At 45.7% G+C, this 26,120-nt stretch overlaps 1 protein-coding gene across 1 annotated transcript; it reads left to right on the top strand.

The window, feature by feature from the left end:
- The first annotated feature begins 1,214 nt into the window (after nucleotides 1–1,214).
- Nucleotides 1,215–24,464, top strand: PSMD11 (proteasome 26S subunit, non-ATPase 11). The gene is made up of 14 exons (XM_074188957.1): nucleotides 1,215–1,410; nucleotides 2,558–2,659; nucleotides 6,927–7,051; nucleotides 11,816–11,887; nucleotides 12,432–12,489; nucleotides 13,958–14,152; nucleotides 15,659–15,803; nucleotides 16,794–16,854; nucleotides 18,669–18,731; nucleotides 20,096–20,221; nucleotides 20,914–20,949; nucleotides 21,185–21,236; nucleotides 22,484–22,626; nucleotides 22,748–24,464. Exons 1-13 carry the CDS (start codon nucleotides 1,230–1,232, stop codon nucleotides 22,624–22,626), a joined length of 1,359 nt encoding a protein of 452 aa, XP_074045058.1. The 5' UTR covers nucleotides 1,215–1,229; the 3' UTR covers nucleotides 22,748–24,464.
- Nucleotides 24,465–26,120: the final 1,656 nt, after the last annotated feature.

Genomic DNA, 26,120 nt, shown 5'->3' with positions numbered 1-26,120 from the left:
CCCATGGCTTCAAGGTGCTCCTGTTCTAATGAGTGAAACAGCCCACTAAATTTCGTACACACATGCAAGATATGGACAGTACAAATGAGAGGCAATCTTAAAGGCCAGGCACTGAGGGCGGGAGAGGGGCTAAGGGGAGGTGGTCAGAAAGGGCTCCTGCAGAAGGCTGGATGTGAGTCTTCAAGGAAACGGAGGAAGTCAGGGAGATGAGGCTGAGGTTAGGCAGGAGAAGGCAGAGAATCGGGAGATGGAGATTCCTCGTGAGTCGGGGCCAGCAAGAGGCGTAGAGAGTGCAGTTGGGGGACTGGAGTGTAAGAAGACTGGAAGGTTTTACGAGACAAAAGGGGATTTCATTTAATCTTGGAGTTGGCAGGGGACCAGTGGAGGGGGCGTGGGGGGGTCCTGGAGTCTTCTAGTCTTTATCAGATAGTTTTGGTGGCGGGGTGGAAGTTGTAGTGGGCAGAGACTGGGCAGGGAAGGCGGCCAGGTTGTAGCAAGGGTGTGGGCAGGCCTGGGGGGGCCGAGGGCGCCACGAAGAGCTGTGCAGCGCCCCGGCCCCCCAAGCGGCAAACTCGATTGAGGACCCGAGGGTTTGGGGTCTCTCCGGGCTGTCCAACAGGCAAAGCCGGGGGTGCCGGAGTCATGTGACGGGGAAGGGATCCCCAAACTAGGAGTGAGCATGACCCGCGGGACGTTCGGGGGTGGCCTAGGGAGGAGGGGGCCAGGGGCGGATGGGGTGGCCGGACAGAGGGGAGCGGCAGGGGGAGGAGGAGGAGGAGGAGGAGGAAGGCCGGTTTGGGAGGAGAGGGGCGGAGGTGGGGGTGCGACCCTCGGGCAGCCCGGACCGCCCGGAAGCCTCGTGCTCGCGGCCGGTCGCGGGGCGGGGGCCCGGCGGCGGGGTCGGGGGTCTTGGGCCCTGCCCGCGGGGCGCCCTCCAGCCGCGCACGTGGCCCGCCGCTCCCCTCGGCTCGGCCCGCCCCGCCCCCACTCCCTCCCTCCCTCCAGGCCCCGCCCCGGGCCCGCCCCCGGCTCCCTCTCTCTGGTCGGCCCGGCCCCGCCTCCTCCTCGACTCGCCTATCGCGTCGCGCCGGCCCTCGCCCCGCCCCCTCCGGCTCTGGCGCCCCCGGGCGCCCCTCCCCCCGCCCCGCCCCGCCCCGCCCCGCTCCTTCCTGCCCTCTCGCAGCCTCGGCCCGGCCCGACGTCGGCCCGGCGGAAGGACTACAACTCCCATGATGCTCGGCGCGGCGGGGGGCGGGCCGGCCGCGCTGCTGCTTCCGGCGGCGGCGGCGGCGGCGGCCGGGGACGGTGTGAGAGGTGGTAAGATGGCGGCGGCGGCGGTGGAGTTCCAGAGAGCCCAGTCCCTGCTCAGCACCGACCGGGAGGCCTCCATCGACATCCTGCACTCCATCGGTAAGCGGCCGGCCCGCGCCGGGCGCCGCCGCCCTCGCCGTCCGGGCGCGCGGCCGGGGCCGGGGCCGGGCCGGCCCGGGGGCTCCGGGCGCCGCTGCTGACTCACGGTGTGCCGGGGGGCCGGGCTCGGCCGGGCCGGGGCACAGGCCGCGCCGCCGCCGCCGCGCAGAGGCCGGGCCGGGCGGGGGGCCGGCCGGGGAGGCCCCGGCGCCGCCGCCGCTGCTGACTCACCCGGGGCCGGCGGGACGGACCCGCCGACGGACGGACCGGCGGGCGGCCGGGCGCACGCGCGCTCCCGAGGGCCTCCCCGCGCGCGGCCGCTCCGGGGGCTCCCCGAGTCCTCCGGGGGCTCCCCGAGTCCTCCGGCCCGCGGGCGCCCGCGATCGCCCCGGAGCCGAGGCTCGGGCTCGGGCGCAACAAGTAGCGGCGGCCGCGGAGCCCCCGGGCCCGTGCCCTCCCGGGGCCCGAGGACAAAGGGGCCGCGGCCCGGGTGCCCCCTCCCGGGGGGCGCCCCCCGTGGGGGCGGGGAGGACCCCGACAACTCGGACCCGGGGCCTCCCCGCCCGGGAGCGCCCCCGCTGAGAAGTTGTGCCCGGCCTTCGGCCAGCCCCGCCGGCGTCGGGGCGCCTGCAAGAAGGGGGTCCGGGTCCGGCCCCCACGGGGCCCCCGCCCGGGCTTTTGTCTAGTCACGGCGGCCCCGAGGCCGGGGGCGGCCCCGGCCCGGCCCCGGCGCCCGGCCTTCTGCCTTGCCCGGGGTACACGAGGCTGCCAATTCCTCCTAGTTTTCATCCTCCCTGCCCCGCCTGGGCCGGCATCGCCACCCGCCGCCTCCCGCTTGCTGGGACGGGAGGAAGACAGAAGGAAAGTTGTCTGGTTTTTTCTTTAACAGGTTTCCAGAGTTCAACTTTGTCAGCCTCCTGTTTTCATTCCATGGACTGGACCCGAGTTCTCTTTCAAGCCTCTTTAGAATTTAGATTGTTTCAGGATTGCAGTTTTAAAGTTCTCCCTCGTTCCTGGGATGGAACACCTCCCGAGGTCTTACTTAGACTGCTTTGTGCCTTCCTCGCCTGGTTAGGTGGTTAAGAGCCAAGCTGGGTCTCAGGCTCCCACTCCCAGTTACCAGAGGGTTTTTGCTATTCTCTCCTAGTGAAGCGGGACATTCAGGAAAATGATGAGGAGGCGGTACAGGTCAAAGAGCAGAGCATCCTGGAACTGGGATCGCTTCTGGCCAAGACTGGACAGGCTGCAGGTAAGTGAGACAAACTCTGGAGCCGCCTTTTGGCTCGGGAAGGAAGCATTGTTTACAGTTTCACTTTATGTAGAATATGAAAGGACTTAGTCAGGTGTGCACAGCCCAGTTGTTTGGTCCTTTGGGGTTTTTTTTTTTTTTCTGTTTCCCCCAATAAGTATGGGGAACTCTGTAATAGGAATTATGGAGTCCATACACTCGGGTCAGAATTGTGGAATTCTGGAAGTGGGGGGAGGTCAGTCCTAACTGTCAAGTCACTGTGTTGATGTTCATGGGTGATCATGACTTTCCCTAATGTCTTCCCTACTCTGAGACTTCACATACTGATTAGAAGGAGCTCTCAGGGATCTCAAGAAGTAGCCTTGGTATGTGTCAAATGGGCTTTTGAGACCTCTAACCTTGACTGGAAAATTGCTGGGACCTTGTATTTCTGTGTGACTCACCATCCTCACTGGTATGAAATGAATAAGAATGGAGTTGGACAAAGTTTTCCTGAGATTTCTCCATTGGAACTCCCTGCTCTAACACTACCCTTGGAGTGGGCTCATTGGTCTGTCACACTCTGTACCAGGTGGAATTCTGGGTCTCTGAGAGATGCTTCAGCTGCTGGTCCTCTTATGTCCTAGAGCTAAGAGAGAAGTGCTGAGGCTGCTTAGGAATGGACTTGGCCTAGAAGTTCTGAAAAATCCTGCTCAGTTCTTGCTGGGGAGTTAGAGTTAGGATAGCTAAATCAGGTAAGTGCTGCTACCTTTAGAGGAAGTTTGGGGCCCCTTTAAAAAATAAGTGTGGAAAAAGTAACTTGGTTAGTAATTGACCCAAGATCATAATTTGGTGCTTAGAAGCTCATCCATTCCCTTGATAATTTTAATGTATTGTAGCAGAACAGATTACTTTATACAAATGGGAGTTCCATTGGTGACTATATGATGAGAGAAACTTCAGCATACATTTGCATGAAATTTCTTTTGCTTAACTGTGCTTGTATTGTCAGTTTTCAGTTATAAGAATTGTCTGTTAGAAAAGTTTATCCCAGACCAACTTTTGTCTGCTTTGAGCCACTTCTCCCCACATTCAGTTGATTATAAACTTAAAGAAGTCAAACTGATGTTAATATTTGTGGAATTAAATCACAATTAAAATAAAAATTTTTTTGTGAAAAATACAGAGGCAAGTGAAAAAAGGCTTTTGGTTTATCTGGTTTGAGTTATCTGTTAGCCTGAATAATGAAGAATTCATGTTACAAAACATACTATTGTCAAACACTTTTCAATGAAAGATTGTAACCGATCCTTATAATTTTTTGACCCTTCTGTTCTTTCATCCATCCCACTCAGCTTTCACAGACACTAAGACTTGTGGAGTTGGGGAAGGGTGAAAAGAGTAAGGGTTGCTAGAAAACTGACTGTTTTTGGTGCCCTGGTTTGGTCAATATTGGTATATATACTCTTACGTCCCTAACAAAGTTATGAGTCTTATTTCATTGATGTGTGTGTACAGCAAGTTAGATTCTATCTTGTTTTCTTTTTATTCTATAAAGCCTTTGAGGAGAGGAACCATATCTTTTCTATCAGTAATTCATCAGGTATTTATGATATCCTGTGCACCTCCAGTTATTGAAGGTACACATAATGGGAGACATTTCATGCCTACAAAAATTTTAGCATCTATTTTGGAAAGTATATGAATCTATGAATCCATCAGTGAGCAAGGCAGTATTTTATGTATCAGCTTTTCATACTAGCAGCTTTGTCCCAGAAGGTAGAAGCAGCTCTGTGGAAAGAAGCTACTTTGAATTTACTTCTGACCAATACAATTTGGTGATCTAGAAGTGACAGGAACCTTGGGGGAAAGTGGCCAGGCCATTTTAGAAGTCAGAATTTCAAAGGAAGGGAACGTGATCAGATAATGTACCCTTGATTGTCTTCAGAGAAGTCTATTTTTGAAAAGTTGGTTATGATCTTTTGTTTTGTTAGGGAATATAAAAAGGAATATGGCTCCCATGGATTGAGAGGTTCTCAACCATAAAAGCTGACCTTTATTATCTCATTTTGTCCCTGACAAATGAGGTGGAATGCTACAAGTCATGATTCAGACCCAACTCATTCTGGATTCCATTTTCAGTACTATATTACTTCTAATATGAAATTGTGTGTGTGTGTGTGTGTGTGTGTGTGAGAGAGAGAGAGAGAGATAGAGAGAGAGAGAGAGGGGTAGATGTCAGATGAAAGCAATCAAACTTTTCTTAGATTGAAATGATAGTGGATTCAAACAAGATTATATTTATCTCTTTAATTTAAAGCCCTACATTTAGGTTTAAAATAATTCAGTTAATATAGAAAAGATTATTTAGTAATTTGTGCACAAAAGAGGGGGATGGGGTTCTTTTGATCCTAGGCTTAATGTGAGCCAACAGTGTGACCTGGCTTCTAAGAAATGGTAGTACAGATTTGGGGTGCTTGAATAGTGTATTAAAAAGAAACTTGGTTCAGGGAAGCTAGTTCCACTGTACTCTGTGCTGGTCAGACATCAGGAATTTTTGTATTCCCTTCTGAGGGACTTGAAAGTGGGCCATTAAGAAACTGGAGAATTCAGAGACTGGTGGCTAGTGTGATGAGAGTGGTATGGAAGATTGTCATATGGGGGAGAAGTTGAAGGAGTGGTAACCTGGCCTAGAGAAGTTGTCAGGAGAAAACTTTGTAACTGCCTACAAATACTTGAAGGTCCATCATGGAAGAACATATCATCTTCTTAATGTAAAACTGGACAAATTGTAGAAAAGTTAAAGGATGCAAATGATTCAATATAAAAAAAACCCCTCAAACAATTGAAACTGTCTAACAGTGAAATGGGAAGCCACTCTAGTGAATTCCCAGTCCCTGAAAATATTCAGATAGAGGCTACTTGACTGTCAGGAAAGGAATTTCTGTGTTGAGTGAAGGGCTGGACTGTGTTCCTTCTGAGGTCCTTTCCAATTCTACGAATGGGCTATGCTATAATAAAATTCTTAGTTGTGTGATGCAGACAGTAAAAAACCAAAACATATTTACCAAAGTTGGTGTTTGGAGTGGACACCAGGAAGGGGGGGGGCAGCAACTGAGGCAGGGATATTGGGATACAGAAGTGACCCAGAGGTTGTCACAATTTCCAGTGGAAGAAGCATTGTGAACATAGGCAGGGAAATAGTAGTGAGAGTGGTATGTGAGCTGCCCTTCTGGAGGAGATCTTACTGAGAGTAGAGCAGGATGGGTACTTGTAATATCAAAGTCTTACCCCTTCTTTACAAAGTCTCTGATGTGTCTAATAAACTACAATATAGTATGTAATTGTGATACACTACTAATACAATATTTAAATAGCTAGCATATGCTAGCTATTTAAGTCTTAGCTAATGAGGACCCCAAGGACCTAGAGATAAGAATAGAACATGTTCCTGAACTATGGAAAAGTAAGGTTTTCTCTTGAACTGAGGAGAGAAACATTAAATTGAGCACTCATCTTTTGAGCTCCTAGATCAATAATCAACAAGACTTTCATTTTTAGTCTTGATCAGTATTGGGAGTTTCACTGAAATGAAAGACCATTATTCTTGGGGATTTTGGTGGAACCATGTTTAAAGTTTTACGCTTTTTACAAGCAAAATTTTAACTTTTTTTTTTTTAAGAAAAACTTTCCCTTGTTTTATTGTTGTTTTAAGAAAGCTCATGTTCAGGGGTGGCTAGGTGGCGCAGTGGATAAAGCACCTGCCCTGGAGTCAGGAGTACCTGGGTTCAAATCCAGTCTCAAACACTTAATAATTACCTAAGAAAAAAAAAGAAAGCTCATGTTCAACAGTTTAATTATGAATATTTGAAAGGATTTCATAGCTCTTTAACAGTTAACATGCAGGAAGACAACCAGGGAGAGAAGTGGTATTCCCCAAAGAGGAAGGCAATCATGGAATCTCAGGTGGAGAGGATCACAGGGGCTGACCATCCAGCTCTACCTATCCCTGAAAAAAAAATGGTTCTTGTTATTATGATAAAGTGGGCTGGAACTGACCCCCCCCCCAACAAACTTCTTAATGAAAGTGGGAGACTTAGAAATGAAAAGCATTTACTTAGCTTCTACCTTACTCTGACATTGAAACGTCTCATTTCAAGGAGGTGACAACCTCCCTAAAGTGAGATTGGAAGAAAAGGCATGGAGAAATGGCATCATCAAGACTGTTTAGTATTTGCATTATGTCCTGAGTGACTGACAGTTTTCTCTTTTCTGATTTACCTTACAGAGCTTGGGGGGCTCTTGAAGTATGTTCGACCCTTCTTGAACTCCATCAGCAAGGCGAAGGCAGCCCGTCTGGTCCGATCCCTGCTGGACCTCTTCCTTGACATGGAAGCAGCCACAGGACAGGAGGTGAGCCCCAGGGATTGCAGGGAAGAAATACAGAGAGAACCAGTTTGGTTGAAACTGTTTGCTTCAACTGTGGAGCTGTTGTGAGAAAGGACTACTGGAAGGGCAGCCTCAGGACTGATCCCATCAGTTTCCCTTTGTTCCCGGGTATTTGATACTTTGGGTCCGTTCCATGCTTGCCTTTGTAAATGGAGATTGCCAGTGGTCCCTAGAATCCTCATTACATCAGGGTCAAAACCAGATTCTTGTCTTTGAGGTATTGTATTTTGCTGTGCCTTTTGTAATGTTTTCTGCTTCTGTGGTACCTTTCATTAACTGTCACAAAGCTCCTTGGGAACACTCATTAACTCTTTCAGTGTGTCTTTTTGGAACCCTTCACATCTTGGCCCTGGGGTTCGAGCATCCCTACAGGAATGACTTGGGCCTTCTTAGCTGTGAAATTAGGCCAGGGATTATAATGAAATTAGACTTTTGGGGGCCATGGTCCTGTTTTCAGACTTTTCTGAAGGTGACTGCCATTTTTTTTTCCATTTTGAAGAGAAGGAAGTGAAAAATTACAAAGTAACAAAGGGAAAATCATGATGCAGACAGTCATGAATTCATTTTAGCCCCTGGCTTCTTTTTGGAGAGATATGCCATTAGGTTCTGTTGTGGAGGTGGTCCTGCTCAGTTTCATCTCACCTTTCACCTCAGGTACACGAGAGAAACCAAAAGTCATATAAACATCATAATGTAATCAAAAGTTATATAAAGATATAAACATCAGTTTATAGGGCTGAGAATTCTGTGGTGCTTTGAACCAGCAAGACCTAATCTTGAACTCCTGACTTTTTAAAAAAAAATTGATTCCTAGTCAGATAGCTCACTAAAGTCTAATGTGCCAGACACTTAGAAGAAATTCATTCTAGGATAATTGATTGCCAAATTCAATTATATTGTTTTCAACAGGGTCATATTTTGTACTAAGTCAATTCATTCCCAGAATTTCTTAGATAGTTCTGTTTTTGGACATCGGTGTTAAAATGTTTGGTTAATTTCAAATAAAAACAGCAATGTTAGAAAGAAATTATATTCCTGTTGACTTCTCAGGACCCTCTTCTATCCCCTTTTCCTTAATTAAATAATATTATTTATTTAGAATATCAGAACTTGCTCTAGGCTGACAGACAGATATGCTAAGTTTTTCCTTAAAATTTTTCCATTCTCCTCTGCCCACTGCATAGACTCACTGGAAGGACTCATACTTGTTGAATGAGCTCTAAGACTTTCTCTAGTGGCAGTTTTGGGGGAGGAGGTTTCATACCTGACATAGCTTGACCTTTTTCTGTCATTCATTCATTCAATCAATCAGTCAATCAGACAGACAACAGACATTTATTAAGCACCTATTCACTGGGTGAAGTGCTGAGTATACAAAGAAAAGCAGAACCCAGTCCTTGTCCTCAAGGAGTGTACAATCTAATAGAGGAGAAAAAAATTTCTAAACAAGTGTGTACAAACGAACATGTAGATAACATACTGAAAGTACAAAGAGTCAGGACTGGGGAAAAACTTGTTGCAGTTAAGTGAGATTTCAGCTGAAACTTGAAGGAAGGTGGAGGTGAGGAGGGAGGAGGAGGGGAAAGCATTCTAGGCCTGGGTGGGGGATGGTTTGAGGTGGGAGATGAGGAGTATCATGTGTGAGAATCTGCAAGGAGGCCCCCCATGATCTGAGAGTATGTAGAGGGGTGTGAGGTGTAAGAAAACAAAAGGGAGGAAGGGCCTGGGTGGTAAAGTAGGGTTTTATTTTTGATCTTGAAGGTCATAGGGAGCCACTGGAGTTGATTGAATGGAAAAGTAACAGAGTCAGACTTGTGCTTTAGGAAGATCCATTTGACAGCTAAATGACCAGTGGAGTCGGGAAGAGACTTCTGGCAGGCAGAACAACCAGTCTGCGTGTGAGGTGAGGGGGGCACATACAATACTGGGAATTGAGATATTGGGAAGGCAGAATAGATAGGACTTGATAACTGTTTGTATCTAGAAATGGGATGAGAGAGAAAGAGCTGAGGATGAGAGATAGCAAGGTTGTGGACCTTAATGACTGGGAGGACAGCCTTTCCTTTGACAATAATAGGGAAATTAGGAAGAAGAAAGGCTTTAGGGGAAAGAGTTTTCCCTTGGTAAGTTTAAAATGTCTGTGGGACCAAAGTTCAGGATGTCCATTAGGCGGTTAGAGATGTGATACAGAATGTCGTGAGAGAGGGCAGATAATATTTGAGAATCATCTGCATGGAAATGATAAATGAATTCATAGGAGCCTATGAGATAGTTTATCCTGTGAAACAGTTTAGATGGAGAAGAAAAGGTCCAGGATGGTCGTTTGGGGGACATTCCCCATTATTGAGTGCAGATAGGAACAGGTTGAAGATGAGGGATAATCTTGAGAAGGTGGCATGTAATGTAATCACTTGTGCATGATCTTATGAGGTGAAAGAGAAGGTGGTAGCATCTGAGTGGTGTGACCTGGGGAGGAGGAGAGAAGCCAAGGTTCTTTGTTTTTTTCAGTGAACTATGAGGCAAGGTTTTCATTTCTTGTGTGTGTGTGTGTGGGGGGGGGGGGGTTGTAGCTGTGGAAGATTTGAGGAGGAATAAAAAAGTTGGGAAGAGCCACTGTGGTGAGAGAGAGAGTGATTAAGGCCCAGTGGAGATTATGTAACTTCAATTTGTACTAAAATCCACTCAGCAGTTTCCTAATTTTCTTTGCCTTTATTGGGCAGCAGTGTGAACATGAGCAAAGACTGGGTGGTGGTGGTGGTAGTGACCCTATAGGGTCTGGGGTTTGGCAAGGCAAGAGCTTCAGTAAGGGGCTTGAGACAAGAGGAAAGTGTAGAGTTGAACTGGGTCACCAAAGGGACAACATTGGGAAAGGAAGAGAATGTAGGGGTGATGGCTTGGGAAAGAACTAAGAAGTGAAGGAATCAGATCACAGTGAGGTTGAAGAAAAGGCAGAGGAAAAGATGGAATGATAATAGATTATGATGAGATAAAAGTATTTCAGAGTTCGTGAATGTGGAAGGGTGCTTGTGGGTGACCAAGGGTCTCACTGGCCATCTTTTTGTGTAGTGGAGTTGGGGGGAAAAGTAAGTCATGGCAGGATTAGGGTGTTTGAGAGAGTGTATCTGTTGAAATTCCCTTATCTAAATCAAAACACCTTTGCGTTTTGATAGTTATTTTGGGGGTGGGGTTATGGTTTTATGGTTCAGACTTCTATAGCTTCTGAAAAATTCTATTTCAGTTTAAGGTAATGACCAACAGGGACCCTTGATAAAGAACTCTTAACTGATTGATCCCATCTTGCTGGGGGAAGTCCTGTGGTATTGGATATTTCTGGGATCCCCAAATACAATGAGCAATTTTTTTTTTTAGATGAATATCTATGCTGAGATATTTCCTCTCTCTATGTCTGGAGCTCTGTGATGGTTCCCAGTTAAGAATCATGATACACTTATAGAACCATAGTGAAATAAATTTGAAAATGTTAATGCTAATAGTAGGGCCAGCAGCAAAAGCATTGACCCTCTCCTTTCTGCTCTTGTTTCTGTCTGTGGTTTAACAAACTCTGTTTTAGGGGGGCAGTGGCTGGAGCACTGTCCCTGAGTCAGGAGGATCTGAGTTTAAGTCCAGCCTCATCACTTAATACTTACTTGGCTATGTGACCTTGGACAAGTCACTTAACCCCATTGCCTTGCAAAACTCAAAAAAAAAAGGTCTGTTTTTATGGTAAGATTCAAGGACCTCTGTTTTCTTCCTCTAGTCCTAAAGCTCGTTCTGCATCTGAGTATTGTCTTTCCTATAGGTTCAGCTGCATTAGTTCTTTTTTTTTTTTTTTTTAGGTTTTTGCAAGGCAAACGGGGTTAAGTGGCTTGCCCAAGGCCACACAGCTAGGTAATTATTAAGTGTCTGAGACTGGATTTGAACCCAGGTACTCCTGACTCCAGGGCCAGTGCTTTATCCACTGCACCACCTAGCCGCCCCTCATTAGTTCTTCATATCACATATCTGTTTCTTAGATATTGGTTAAAAATTACTTAACTGCCAACATTTTCTCAATGATTCTTTTTTTTTGCAAGGTCATTTATTTGTTTGCTAGACTGATGCTTTTAAATAAAACTTAGAAAACCTATTTTGATTGTGATCTCATTAGAAATTTTATACAATCTATTTAATAAACAGCTAAGTTTGATATGTCCACAAGAGTGCCCGTGAATTGGCTAGTTATTCTGCCCAGAATCTGAAAGGGAAATTGCCCAGCTGGGCCTTTTGAGCCTTAGAAGCAGCTGTTAGAAACAAAAGCATTTATGTTGGAACTGTGGCTCTCTGTGTGTGTGGACATTTGGAGGGAGATCATTGTAACTTTTGGTATTCATTGCAAATTTTTAATGACTTGCTCATTCTGGGAAAGTTCCTCAGGACCACCTCAAGACCCTTTCATACCATTCTCCTTAGAGGGACCTCAACAGGAGGGGGAGGCCAAGTGAATTGGCCTGATTCTGGGGCAGACTACTATTTAACCAAAATGACTTTTAATATTTAGGAAACACAAACAACATAGTAAGCCCCATTGTACCAGAACTTGTTACACAACTTAGAATAGAACGTAGCAAAAATCTAGGGCAGATACCAGAAGACATATAACATAATGTATAGACCTACCTACCCTTCCAACCAGTGTTACAAGTCAGTTGTACTCAGGATTGTTGCATGTATTTTCTCTTTGCACTGTAGGTTGAGCTCTGCTTAGAGTGCATCGAATGGGCCAAATCTGAGAAGAGGACTTTCTTACGTCAGGCTCTGGAGGTATGTGCCCAATGGGTTGTATATTGAAAGCCTGTAAATGTGACATGGGCCTCAGACATGCTCAGGTGTATTAAGTTGACCTCATACTTAATCTTTGTTGAATATCCAAGAAGAAATTTTAGCTTCTTTTTATAATTCCAGTCTCCTTAATTTGGAAAAGTTCTAGATTGTAACAGGATACTCTCTGTTATGAGAAATGCCTAAGTAATTAAATTTCATTAGACACTGTTCTTGGATTAGTGGTTAGACACTACTCTTGGAATTGGCATGCTAGAGAAAGATTTTGTCTTTCCTGCTTAGAAGTTCAAGAAGTCCAATTCAACTGTTGAACCAGATGCACTGTTGGGCTAGATTGGTAGCACTCTAGTGGCCTCATCAGTCAGTCATTCTGAATTGTTTCTGTTGATTGGATCACTTCTCAGGTTGGAATTAGCATTACCAGCAGAAAGTATGTACTCATCATTAGCAGTTCTGTAACTATCAGTGTCTGGTTCCTTTTTCCAGCTGTCCCTCCCCTCCCATCAGTCATATTTTTCTTTTCCAGGCGAGGCTGGTGTCTTTGTACTTTGATACCAAGAGGTACCAAGAAGCATTACAGCTGGGTAAGTGATCTCGTAGGACCTTCATGATAGTTGATAGTGTAACTTTTCCAATAAATTTGAAGTGACCTCTTCCCCTTAATCTTAATTTTGGGATCTCAATGATTAGAATCCTAAGTAATCCGCATTTTGAGAAGCAAAGGCCAATTCTTTTGTCAAAACCAAATTTTACTGAAGTGGATCTTAAATTTGCACATTACTCTCCTCCCTGAGTAAATTATATGTGTTCTGCTAGGGCAGTGGAGTAACAGCATCTCTCCACCTTTGTGTTTTTGAAAAGTTCACCTCCACGAGGACAAGGAAACCAACCAGTTGAGGACAAGATTAAGTGAATCATTGCTCATTCACTCACATGGCCCTCCTTCCTTCCTTCTTTGTATAGTCAGTTACTGCTGAATCCACAGAGCCTTTGTGTGCTTTTAGTCTTAAGCCATAAGCTCTAGGCCTACATGCTTATGGTTTTGGGTTGATTTGAGGCATTCTTTGTGACTTCTTATGGGAGAGGCAATAGTGATGGTAGTGGAAAGATTGTTGGGTTTGAGATCATCTAGGTGACCCAGGTTTCAGTAACACCTCTGCTATTTATAGAGAAAATTATTTTTGTGGATTTACAGTCATATTTGTGGATTTACAGTTAGTTTGAATGATGGTCTGGGAAAATGAACCAAGGGAATTGGGGTAGCTCAGGAATTTTGGGGATTGTGGGGAGGAAGGATTGATTGTGATGTCTCCTTATTTCTGTGTCAGTATGGCCTAGTTATCACTGATGACCTGGATAACTGATAGTTTGAGAATTAGAGCAAACACTTTGGCCAGTCAGAGTAATGTAAAGTGATTTACTGCTTACCATCTGGAGAGCCAGGAAACAGTGTCTCACACAGACTCCCAGTGACTCCTGATCTGGCTGACCATGTAGTCCCTGCCATCCCTCCCCCTCTGGTGGCATAGGCTCACAGCTACTACATTTAGGTAGTGCTCTCTGGTTTGCAAAGCACTTTACTTCACCTCTGGGAGGAGACATAATGACTTAAAGGGGCCTGGTAGAAAAGTCAGAGAAGTCCCAGAAGCTAGGTAAGAGTTGTTCTGAGCTCAGATCTCTCCTTAAATGGGGGTCTGGAGGCCAGGGATCTACCCTCCCATCAGAGAAGCAGAGGGCAGTGATGAAGGAGTTCCAGGGCTGATGAAGTCTTGAAGGATGATACAGTCTTCCTAATTAGCTTCCTGAAACTGGGGGGTGGGGGTGGGAGTGGGGGGGGGGAGGCAGAGAAGGCCTAAAGTAGTGACTGAAGTAAATGAATGTGCAATGGGGTGAGAGGAAAAGTGGAACCTTTTGTATTTGGGTCCCTTACTCCTTACAGATCTTTTTCCTGAAAAAGAAACTTTGAGAGGAAGAAGGTAGCATTTAATATTTAATATACACGATTGTTTGGAAGGAATCTAACAGAGGGGCTGTGCACCTTTTCCCTGCTAGGTTCTCAGTTGCTAAGAGAGTTAAAAAAAATGGACGACAAGGCCCTTCTGGTGGAAGTGCAGCTCTTGGAGAGTAAGACATACCATGCCCTGAGCAATCTTCCCAAAGCTCGAGCTGCCTTAACGTCTGCTCGAACCACAGCAAACGCCATCTACTGCCCTCCTAAGTTGCAGGCTACCTTGGACATGCAGTCAGGTAATAGCCTCTTCCCTACCATTGTCTTGGATTTTCAATGAGGCAACTCCAGCCTCTCCTCTTTTTGATATGTTTTCCGCTTTCCATGGGGGAAAAGAGCTTCTTTATCATCCTGCCTGGTTCTCTTTGTTTTACTATTCAGGGGTATTCGTTTTTGTGGAAGGTGGAGAAGAGAGATTAATGATTTGGTGATTGGAGGAACTCCGGCACGCTCCAATTTAGTTCATGTAAAAAAAAAAACATTCTTGGGGCGGCTAGGTGGCGCAGTGGATAGAGCACCGGCCCTGGAGTCAAGAGTACCTGAGTTCAAATCCGGCCTTAGATACTTTTAATTACCTAGCTTTGTGGCCTTGGGCAAGCCACTTAACCCCATTGCCTTGTAAACCCCCCCAAAAAACCATTCTTTGCTGTGTGTAGAACATATTTCATTATTCCTAACTACTTGTTCCTAAACACCAGCCACCTCCTCTTATCTGACCAATGTAGTATGAGTAATTGGCCAAGGAAGCTCACATTTAGAGGAAGAAACTAGAAGCTGAATCCTGGATCTAGCTTTGCATCAACTTTTGAGTTATTCAGGATTAAAATAAATTCCTAATCTCTCATTTTTAATTCCGATAAAAATAATGTGGGAATACTTGCATCTTTATCACAGAATCCTTTAACTTAGACTAATGATCATTTTGAGGCCTCTTGAAAGATACCGTTTGCCCAATGCAGATCTCAGACCTGAACCTTGTTGTCCTAAACCAAAGGACTGAAGATGGTGACCCTCAGCCTGGAGCAACAGCTAGATTAGGGGAGTGGGACCTGGGGCAGAGTTGTGGGGGGGGAGTGGGAGGATGGAGAGTGACATGAGCATAGCCCCTGTTGTTGATCTGTAGTGAACAGTTGGCACATTGACTGACCCTGCTCGAACAGGTCACCTGTGCATGTCACATATCCATGTTTCCTTCCCAAGTTAGAATTGAGTCAAGTCATCCACTTGTCTCTTTGTCTATAGAGTAAAATCAAAAAACTATCAGACATCAAGGGCTTACCAAGACTTATTGTGGCCCTATAATTTTCCTCCAGTTTGCTCCAAATTTACCAATGATTGAAAAAAGTCATGTTTACCAGTTCTAGAAATTGTATTCTATTTTTTTTTTTTTTTTTGCAAGGCAAATGGAGTTAAAATGGCTTGCCCAAGGCCACACAGCTAGGTAATTATTAAGTGTCTGAGGCCGGATTTGAACCCAGGTACTCCTGACTCCAGGGCCGATTGATGCTCTATCCACTATACCACCTAGCCTTCCTGTATTCTATATTTTTAATTGAGTTTTACTAAATATTTGACATTTTTTCCACTTCTTTCCACACAGCTTTTTAGGCCTGCTCTTTTTTCTAGATCCTCAGCAGTGAGGATGAGGCAGGGCCAGTTTATCTAACTGGTGCAGTTTTTAATTGTAGGATCCTGGGTAGAAGCTGAATGAGTTCCTTGTGATCTGAATCCCCCTTTGTGCCTAGGTATCATCCATGCGGCAGAAGAGAAGGACTGGAAAACAGCGTACTCTTATTTCTATGAGGCATTTGAGGGCTATGACTCCATCGACAGCCCCAAGGCCATCACAGCACTGAAGTACATGCTGCTTTGCAAAATCATGCTCAACACGTAGGTGCCCGAGCCGATGGGACATAGGGAAGGTGGGGAGCAAAGCAGAGTTACTGAGCCCTCAGTGGCCTCTGGTGCCTCAGGGAGCGACTGTCTAGGGAGAGGGCATCCAACACTGTTATCCAAACCCGTATGGCACAAGCTTTCTCCTATGGTCGTTAGAGGCAGCTGACATTGGGTAAGGGACTATACTGAGCACTTGAGTCTAAGTACTGGTTCTTCCTGACTCTGAGCTTTGGTTCCTCCAGAGTAAAATTAGTGGGTTTAGTTTAGGATCACACTTTGTGATGTCAGGATTCCTTTACAGTGGTAAAAATTATTGAGAGCCTTTCTCCCCCCCTCCAAAAAAAAAAGTTTTATGTGAGATATGAATTGAGATTTACCATATTAGAAATGAAATACCTTGGCATTATAAAAATAGTTTTGACCTCATTGACTCCCTGAAAAGTTCTTGGGGACCCCAGACCCTTAGAAATCTCTAGACCACACTTTGAAAACCACTGGTGTAGATGATTTCTGAGGCTCATTCCAGCTCTGAATTCTGTAAACTTATCTAAGTCCAGTCCACTTGGTCTATTTTCCAGAAGCCATGGGCTCACACTGCTTGGCATGGAGATGAGAATATGTAGTAGAAAAGAAAGTATGAGAGCTGGTCAAATCAGTACTTTGCTTTCCTGAGATTTAATTCTTTTTAACCATTGAAATAACCAATATCATTTGGGATAAAATATTTCATTTTATAGCCATTTTGGTGTAATCTGCTTTGAACTGCGTCTTTTGTTTTTTACCACAACTTTTTTCCTAACAGTGCAGTGAGTTGTAGTCCTAAAAATCTAGGGACTCATTTGCATTTGTAAAGAACAAATGAGATTGAGAATTTAGGGCTGGCTCTGTGGCTTGCCTCAGTGGTAACATAGTTCAGATAAGATCAGTGCTTTGAATGTTCAACAGGGCAAGTGACCCATTATAAAGGGTGACTCTTTCTTCCAGGCCAGAAGATGTTCAAGCCTTAGTGAGTGGGAAGCTCGCACTGCGGTATGCAGGGAGGCAGGTAGGAAAGACCTTTTATATTCTTGGTGAACCCTTAAGAGACTGGGGCTAACCCATACTTAATTGAGAAGGCTAAAATATGTGGATGGTACCTTTTTCTAATTCCCTCATCAACTCTTTCTCCCCCTCTTTCCCTCTGAATCTCAAGCCATCATAACTTTCTCTTCAATTCTTGCCCAGAATCTGATATTCTTAAGAACATGACCCAGGTCTGTTGTGATTCTAAGTTTGAGTAAGTTCTAGGGTCCTGAAACCAAACAGAGCACAAGAGTGATGAACATTTGCCCAGGCCAGTCACCATTACCCGCCTCCAGTCTTTAGCCTTGATGACCTGGTTATAGTTCAGCCTGTGAAATTGTGGACCACCCTGTAGGGATCCAGTACACCATAGAGTTTTCACTGATGTTGCTCTGGCCCTCTGACTGGTCCATTAGGGTTACTGTGCATGCATTCCCCAGATTTTACTGGTTCTGATGTCTCTTGGGGAATGGTTAGTACCCCTGTTAGGCTGTGTGTGTGTTTTTTGCTGGGTATAGTTAACAAAGAGAGGTGATGCTTGATTGCTCTTGTTTACAGTATCTTAATGTTGGAGTTGGGTTGAATCATTTTCTTGGAAAAGTAATATATATCTTGGTTTCTCTGTCTGCTTCTATGCTACATCACCCCCCCCCCCCCCCATTCCCATCTCCTTTGATTCAAATGCCCTTCTGGGCTCTAAAGACAAGTGATAGAGCCGAAGGTGATCTGTTGTAGGGAACACAGCTCTCTAGAGAAGCACAGATGCCATAACGATGAACTTTTCCACTTCTCCACATAGAATCATAATTGACTTTTGATCAGAAAACACTTTGGGAGGCACTTCCCATGTCAGCCACAACCGCACTCTTTATTATAGTGGTGAAAGCCTCACCACACTTAAGTGTGTATTGGCAGTAAACCATACAGATTGAGTCTAATGGACTGGGCATGTCCTCTTCTGTTTCTCTAGCTCTTTTTTTCTCCTCTCACCCCCCCCCCCCCACACACACACTCTCAAGAGATGACTCTTTCTCTGTGAGTCTTAATACAAGATGGTTTGCCTTCAGTGCAAAACTGTTGAGTAATTTTTAACCTTTTCTTGAAAAGTCACTTCCCTTTTCTTCTGGTGTATTAGCTTTCTCCTGAGAACCTTTAAACTTTCCTCTAACATGAACATCATGCTTTTAGCCCAGGTAACTTGAAACCAAAGAGTGGTTGGTTCATCCCAGTACACAGAAACTTGTTACTCCTGGGCCTTGTTCCCAGCTAATTTCTTCACTGTGACAGTTCACCCTGAGTTAGCCTTCCAGGACCTTCTCTAGCATGTGGGATAGCACCGGTAATGGTTTTGACCTTGGGTCAATCCCAGAATTCACTCTTGTATCCAAGAAAATATTTGATGTCAGTCTAGAAGACATGCAGAATAAGGGCAATCTTCAGGGAGCAGCCTGTCTTCCTGATCCTTAGGCTGATCTTTGGATGATTGGAGAATAAATTGCTTACTCTGCTAAAAGCATCCGTCCTGTTTTTGGTTCTGTGTGTTTCCAGGTCCCTCGGGATTATTGCTCCTGGGGCTACTGGTGAGCATATCATTTGTGTTTTTAGTTATGTTGAAGTTGGTATCAAGTTTCTCTTATAGGCCTCAGGTCAAGATCTTCTGTCTTTGTAATCAAAAGTTATCTGAAAAGTCCACTGCCAAAAGAAATTCCAGAAAAGGGGAACCCAAGAGATCTGTGTTATGATGAGTGTGTGAATGTGTAGAAAGATGACCTTGACTCTCTCCCTCCTTGTTTGCAGACAGAAGCACTAAAATGTGTGGCTCAGGCTAGCAAGAATCGATCGCTGGCAGACTTTGAAAAGGTGAGTTAATGGGTAGTACGTACTAGACTGTATTGGGGGTGGGCATGGACTTGACCAACTAGGTGATGCAGTGGATAGAGTCAAGAGGGTCTGAGTCCAACCTCAGATACTCACTAGCTGTGTGACCCTGGGCAAGTCATTTCATTCTGTTTGCCTCAGTTTCCTCATCTATAACATGAGCTAGAGAAGGGAACAGCAAAACCATTCCAGCATCTTTGCCAAGAAAACAGCATGGAGTCAAGAGTCAGACATAATGGAAAAAATGACAAAATGGACTTGAAAGATTGTAGCAGAAAAGTTTGATAATTCTGGATAAATTGGCTTGTGCTGCCTGAGTGGTACCATTATAGTGCCAATACATTTTCTTAATCCTGAATTCAAAATTTCTCTTGCCCTGAGCAATCAGTAATTTAAATGGAAGTGATTTTATTTTTATTTAAGAACAATAAATGCTTAAAATATTTTTCTTAGAGGAAGTTAAGCTTTGCTATGAAAAATCTGTTGAAGTAAATGTTGTCTCAGGAATAGGCGTACACCTCCATTTTCTTTGGCCTCAGTAACTATCTTCATCACTTCATTGTGGCTCCTTGTTAGGCCTCTAAACTCCAGAAAGTGCTTGACCCATTCCTCGTATAGATAAAAGGAAAATGTTGTGATATATCAACGTGGGCCATGAGCTTTGAGCCTCAGGAACTCCTATGCATCCTGTGTATACATTAGATGGCATGGTGTCGACAGGCTGGGTTTAAGATCTATTCCCAGGGAAATACAGGTTGTGTGACCCTGGGCAGTCACCTCATTTCTGGTGCTCAGGAGAAGTTTCAGAGGCTATGTGCTGACTGATCCCTTGGTGGAGGTGCTTCTCAACTCTTTGGATTTCCTTCTGCTAGTGCAGTCAGAGGCTCAGACCCTTCCTATCTACATAAGCTGGTATTTTGTAAAAGAGCTTCCCATGTCATAAGGGACTGCAATTATTGGTTTTAAAAAGTTGGATGAGATCCATGAGGTCATTTCACATTTATTTAAACACTTCATTAAGGGCTTACTATTTGCCAGCAGCAGGACTCCATACTGGAAATACAATGACAAAAAAGGAAACAGTCCTTGCCCTTAAGGGGCTTACATTCTATTGGAGTGAAGAATTATCATATCTATATTAAGTATATATACAAACTATTATACTTCTGTACGAGAAAATTTGGTGGGAAGACCCCACCTAGCCTTTCTGAAGATAGATGTCCCCAGTTGTCTTTGGGTTACCTGGAAGTCACTTCATACCCTATGGGATGAGAGATCGTACTCAACTAAGAGGGAGTGGGTGGCCATTCTCACTGCTATTCTTTGCTACTGCATCTCTCCTGTAGGCACTGACAGATTACCGGGTAGAACTCCGGGATGACCCCATCATCAACACTCACCTGGCCAAGCTGTATGATAACTTATTGGAACAGAATCTGATCCGGGTGATTGAGCCCTTTTCCAGAGTCCAGGTAAAACTCTCCTAAGGGCAGCTGAGGGGCGAGGCAGGTGGCGTGGAGGGCAGGTCTGGACAGCTGCTCCTGGGGCTCATAGACTCCAAGCCAGTGATGGCAGTTGAACTGGTTAGCATACCTTCTGAAGGGAACCGTGATGGTTCAAGGAAGTCATTGACTAGAACACTTGAAGAAAAAGTGTTTGGGAAAGAGTGATGTGCTGTTGGACTGTTGCAGAGAGATAAAGATGGGGGCTCCTGAGGATTCAGTTCAATCTGATGCCTTGACTGGTTGGAGATCTGAGTATTTGGGGGTAACATCCTTGGTTCTTGAGAATTGACTTTATTGCTACATTTTGTTCAGCACTCATTGTCCAATGTAAAGGAGAAATGTTTCCTGTTTACATTTTAGAGGGACACCCAAGCTCATGTGAACAATTTAAGTGGCTGCTCAACAAGAAATAGTGGTAGCCAAGGCCTTCTGTATTCCTGGGGGGGGGCTCCTCTCCCATTTAGTCAGTCTCTTGGGTTAACTTGCAGTAGCCATTGTTGAATCACTAAGCTCGAAAGTGAGGGAGGCCAGAGGGGACCTAGATCAAAGAGAGCTGTGGAGAGATCCTGTTTCTTCCTTCATCCCGCTTCCTGCTCACTTCTTTTAGTTCAAGATGCAAGTGTCTACTTGACCATTGATGCCTCTTCTTTTCCTTTTAGATTGAACATATATCCAGTCTCATCAAACTCTCTAAGGTAAGTCGGTTATGTGGAGTCCTTCTGAAGCCTCCTTGGGAGAGGGGCTGTGGAGTGGGAGAGGGACGTACCATTTGTTCTCGTCTAGTCCTTCCCTCGAAGGAGGTGGCTTCTCCACTGGTACCGAGGCCTGCCAACTGGCCTTGGCCCTTTCTCTTGAGTGCTGACATACAAACCTGGGCTGTCTGGTCAGAGTCTGGAGACCTGTCTCCTCAATGCTGTGCTTTGATTTTAGGCCGACGTGGAAAGGAAACTGTCACAGATGATTCTTGACAAGAAATTTCATGGTAAGTGAATGAACAGATAGTTGGAAAAAGGGGCCGGGAAGGATCTGTAGGAAGGTGCCGTGTCAGGCTCTAGGGTCTTCCTCTCTGGGAGTCTGGAGCTCAGCCTGGGCTCCTCAGTGGAGGCCTCCTGCTGCTTAGGAAAAATGAGGCCAGGGCACTTCTCCTACTAATAATAGCAACTGGCATTGATAAAGCATTTTGCACAATGTTACCTCATTTGGGTCTCACAGCAACCTTGTGAGGTAGGGGCTATTATTACTTAGCAAGTTTTCCCTGGTTTTTTTTTAAAGGTATATGAGCCTCAACCTTCCCTGAGTAGCAACAGTTCTGGTGTATCGAATGTTGGATTTCCTCCTCTTGTACTAATTTGTAAGGAAACTTACATTCTGTTTGGCTCTCTGCAAGTCAGTTCTCTGGTGGGAAGTCTGGACTTCTTGATTAGAACCTTTCTCGAGTATTGATTGACAAGAAAGTTTCCGGACAATATCGGTCTTAAGGCAGGGGATTTATGAAAGAAGTAGTTATAAACTGGATGGAAGCTGGGGAGATTTCTGAGGTGGAGGAATACAAATTTAAATTCCTGAGTTTGAAGAATTGGACATAAAAAGCCAAACCCTTTACTCTAGCCTCTCCATTAATTGTATCTCAGCATCAACTGCAGTCCCCAGAGAGGCAGCCTGGTCTGGTAGAGCTGTCCTTGAAGCCAGAAAGATCTGGGTTCAGATGCAGAGTCTGAGCCATGTGATATCTGTGACTCCCCTTCCCTGATAGAAAGTGCTGACCTGCATTGAGATGGAGAGTTACCTGGACCAGCCCAGTCCCAGGCAGAGCCCTTAAAGAGTAGAAAGTGTTGGTGTCTGGGCTTCCGTGAAGAAAAGATTTGACAGGAATGGAAGTGGCCAATGAGTACACATCAGTAGGCATGCCTCTCCTCCTCAACTGATCTACAGTCTGAACATTCAGGAAAGGTTTAATCTGAGGATACTTTGTTGTGGCAGGGCCATGGCTAGTGTTTGACTTGCTGCTCCCACTTTTTACTGACTTTATAGGACATCAAATGTGTGGGTGGTTTGATTCGTAAATGCATCAGGAAGACGTGTATGCATGCATGCATTTGCGTGTGCGTGTGTGTGTGTGTGTGTGTCCATTTCTGGAGAAAGTCAGGATAACTAAATCTGCTCATTTGAAAACCCCTCATAGCAAACTCTGTTTCTTACCTCAACTGCCTTTGTTGTCTTTGCTTGCAGGGATCCTGGACCAGGGGGAGGGAGTCCTGATAATTTTTGATGAACCTCCAGTAGATAAAACTTACGAAGCTGCTCTGGAGACGATTCAGAATATGAGTAAAGTAGTGGATTCACTCTACAACAAAGCCAAGAAACTGACATAGGTGAGTGCTGGCTCCGGGCCCGGGGCGACCGACGGGGTCCCGTGTTGTGCCTGTCGAGACCCAAAGCCTCCTTGTGCCCCTGCGGCTTCCCCGATTGACACTGCTCTGTCTTCTCTTGCAGAGTTGGATTTGGTAGCTGTCCTTTGGAGAGTGTGTGTGGCAGGAGAGTGAAACCTTTGGGGAAAATGCTAGGAGATTTTTTTTCTTTTTGTTCTACTTTTCGCTCGGAAAGTTTTTAAATTTCCTCATTCGGTGCATCTGTATTCCAGCCGATAGGTGTGCCAGTTTCCATGTAATCTTTACTGGCCCAACTTGGGAGTGGGGAATATTGTTTAAAAAAAAAAAAAGAAAAAAAAAGAGGTTATTCTAAATAAAAAGAAAAAGGCTTACACTACCTAATAGCTGTGCTCTCTGCCTCCTGGGAGAGGGCCACAACGGCGGGCATCGTGGCCAACCACCAGGGTACAGGCTCCATCTGCCGGGCTGTCTCTCTCCTCCTCTTGTCAATTGGATATTTGCTGACCGTCCAAAGCAGCCAACTTTATATTCTGTTTGTACTGAACCAAAACAAACGACGGTGTGTGTAGACTGCTCTTTTCTTTTCTATTGGAAGCGAGGCATCTCAGTGTTCTTTCCCCTGCTGTGCTTCCCCACCCCTTGGTCCCCCAAGCAAGTGGCTCCAGCACCCTGGCCCGCGGGGCCTGGCAGCCCCAAGTTGGTGGGACCTGGAGCCGGCCTCCATCACGGCCACTCAAGGGATCATTGCAGGCCCTCCAGACCCCCGGGGCCTGCTGTGCATGTGGCTCTTATTCTTTTTAAAACTCGAACAGAAAAAACTAGACTAGACTTCAGTGTTTTAACGGCCTCCCCATTTGCCCCCGGTGTATCCCACACCCCAGTCAAGAGAGGAGGAGGTGGTCAGCTGCCTCCTCCTTCCTCCCCTCCTTTCTCCTGGCAGTCTCTGCGTGGAGGAGAGAGGCTGCTCTGAAACCAGCCAGCTTCTCTCCATCTCTTCTACTCCCCTTTTCTCCTGCTGTCAAATGGATTTATTCCTTTTTTAAAACAATGAACATTGGAAATGAGACTGTGGGGGTGTCTTGAGGGTTTTTCTTTTTCTTTTGTAACCATTTTTTGGCGGGGTGGAGTGGGGCTGAGGTCCCAGATGACCTCCTGTCATCCTCCTAGGGAGCTTATTTATTTACCTCTTAAAAATCAAACTGGTGGGAGGCGGAGCACTGTATTCCAGCATGTTTTGTTTTATGATGAGATTACTCAGCAAGGTTTTAATGCCATTTGGGCAGTGTAAGCTTCTGCATCTTTGTTGTGCTCAATTCTCTTTTTTCTTCCTCTCATTTCTCTCACCTGTGCCCATTTTCTCTCTTGGGTCTTTTCATCTCTTCTGCCTCCCCCCCTCCCCTTCTCTCTCTCTCTCTCTCTCTCTCTCTCTCTCTCTCTCTCTCTCTCTCTCTCTCTCTCTCTCTCTCTCCTACTTTCTGGCCCTTTTCTCACCCAGATTTTCTTAATAAATTTATATTTTGTAAAAGGATTTTGTTGTACCCAGTTTTGCATCTTCACTTAATCTCTGACTGGTTATATTCCTTTTTCCATGTTCCTGTCGTTCCTGCCCCCAACCCCTTCCCTGTCCCCCCCTTCTCCCCAGAATCATTTCTTTTTGTTCTTAACATCACCTCTCCTCTCTCCCGACCAACCCTTCTCATGTCCAGTCACTGTTTTGGTTTTGGCACCATCAATATCAAATGTACAAACGGTTCTTGCTAACCAACACCAGGTATATCTGATGTTCAGATGAGTTCCAATAAAAAGAATTTTTTTTTCAACCAGTGTCATTTCTTGAGTGTGGAAAAATCCCAAACGCCTCCCTGGGCTCTCTGAATCCTCAAGACCCTTGGTGGAGCGCACAGGGCCTTGGCATCATTCTGATCAGAAAAAGATGATTTTCTCTTAATAGGACAGTTTTGATGAGGAAGGGTTGATGGTGAGATGTTAAGCCTAACCTGGGGTGTGGAGAGAAGCTTGTAAACTGAAATCTAGGCTGGGTAAGCAATCTTTTCATCTTGAGAATCCTCTAGAGTGCTATTTCCCAACCTACTTTAGCCCCAGAATCTTCTTACTATGGAGCAAGTCAATTGGAGACCCAGGGGTTTTGAGCCCTTCAGGGAGGAGGCTGGGTGTGGCGGGGGAAATTTGGGCACAAAAAATGGAGGAAATGAAGTATTTTCATCCTGAAAAATTGACACATTAGTCATCTGCTACATAATTGCATGTTAGAAACATTTTCGATGGAAACGGCACGTCAAAATTTTCTCATGTTTTTTGGAAACCGATGGGGAGGGCGTAGAAGGCAGGTCAGTCAATTCTCACAAATACACTGTATCAGGTATCTTTGAGGCTAGTCTTAGGTTCCCCTTGCCCCATCCCAAGCCCCCAATTCTCTGTGGGAATTTGTCCCAAAGAGCTTCCACTCTCCTCCCCCATGGGTGACCCTTAAATGAGCCTGGCATCCAGTTCACTTCAACAGGTCAGTGTTGTGCTTGGGGTCTGTGGGGAAGGCCGGGGCCAGATTCCCCCACCCCTCACCCCCCACCCCAAGTCTTATTGGGAGGCTTCTAGGGAGGGTGAGGCTTGGGCAAGCCCCATGGTGATTGGGAGGATGCAGAGCCATGTGCCCCCTAGGGATACAGGCGCTTCCTTGAGGTGATGCTCAAGAGGACCACTAGATGGCTCCCTAGGATCCCAGTTGGAATAAAGACTTGAGGAGCCTAGGTTTGCTGGACTCTGGCCCTCTATGGGCCAGGGAGGCGGGGTGCTGGGCTCAGGGACTCTGTGTAGGGAAGGGTTTCACATCTTTCCTGATTTATGGAGAGGGGCTCAGGGATCTGATTGTAGGGGGCTTTTAAGGACAGCAGAGAGAAAGACTGGTCTGCCCTGGGTGCTCTGCATTGTAACTGGCTACTTTTACCAGACTGCCGCCTCTAATCTATGCCTGTGGCCCACCAGATACTGTCGTGGAGGGTAGGCTTGATTCCCTTGAGGTGATATTAGGTGAGGTTGGTTTGAGTTGTTTGAGGGGTCCAAAAATCATGGGGATTGGTTATACCAGAAGAGTGGATAACTGTTGGGACAGGGTGCTGGCCTACTGACCTAACCCTTGACCCTCTGCAACTAGACAGAGGTATAAAAGGGTCCAGGCTTCTGGATTTGAAGTCTGAGAAGACCTGGGGTTTGTTGGAATTGTCACCTGTGGGACCTTGGGGAATCACATCAATCTTTTGAGCCCTCACGTTGTTTCTAAAACCACCAGATTAGATTACATCTAAGATTTCATCTAAATCCTGTGATCCTCGGAAGACAGTTAATAACGTGTTCCAAAGGTGCCAAATCTTTAAAAACTTAGAAAACTGCATACCTTTTTTTTGGGAGGGGGCACCCTATAGAATGGCTACGTCCTCCCTAATTGGAGGGCTGGAATGGGA

The sequence above is a fragment of the Macrotis lagotis genome, chromosome 5 (assembly GCF_037893015.1).
Source record: "Macrotis lagotis isolate mMagLag1 chromosome 5, bilby.v1.9.chrom.fasta, whole genome shotgun sequence".
Taxonomy (NCBI): Eukaryota; Metazoa; Chordata; class Mammalia; order Peramelemorphia; family Peramelidae; genus Macrotis; species Macrotis lagotis.
This window is presented reverse-complemented; position numbering and strand designations above follow the sequence as displayed.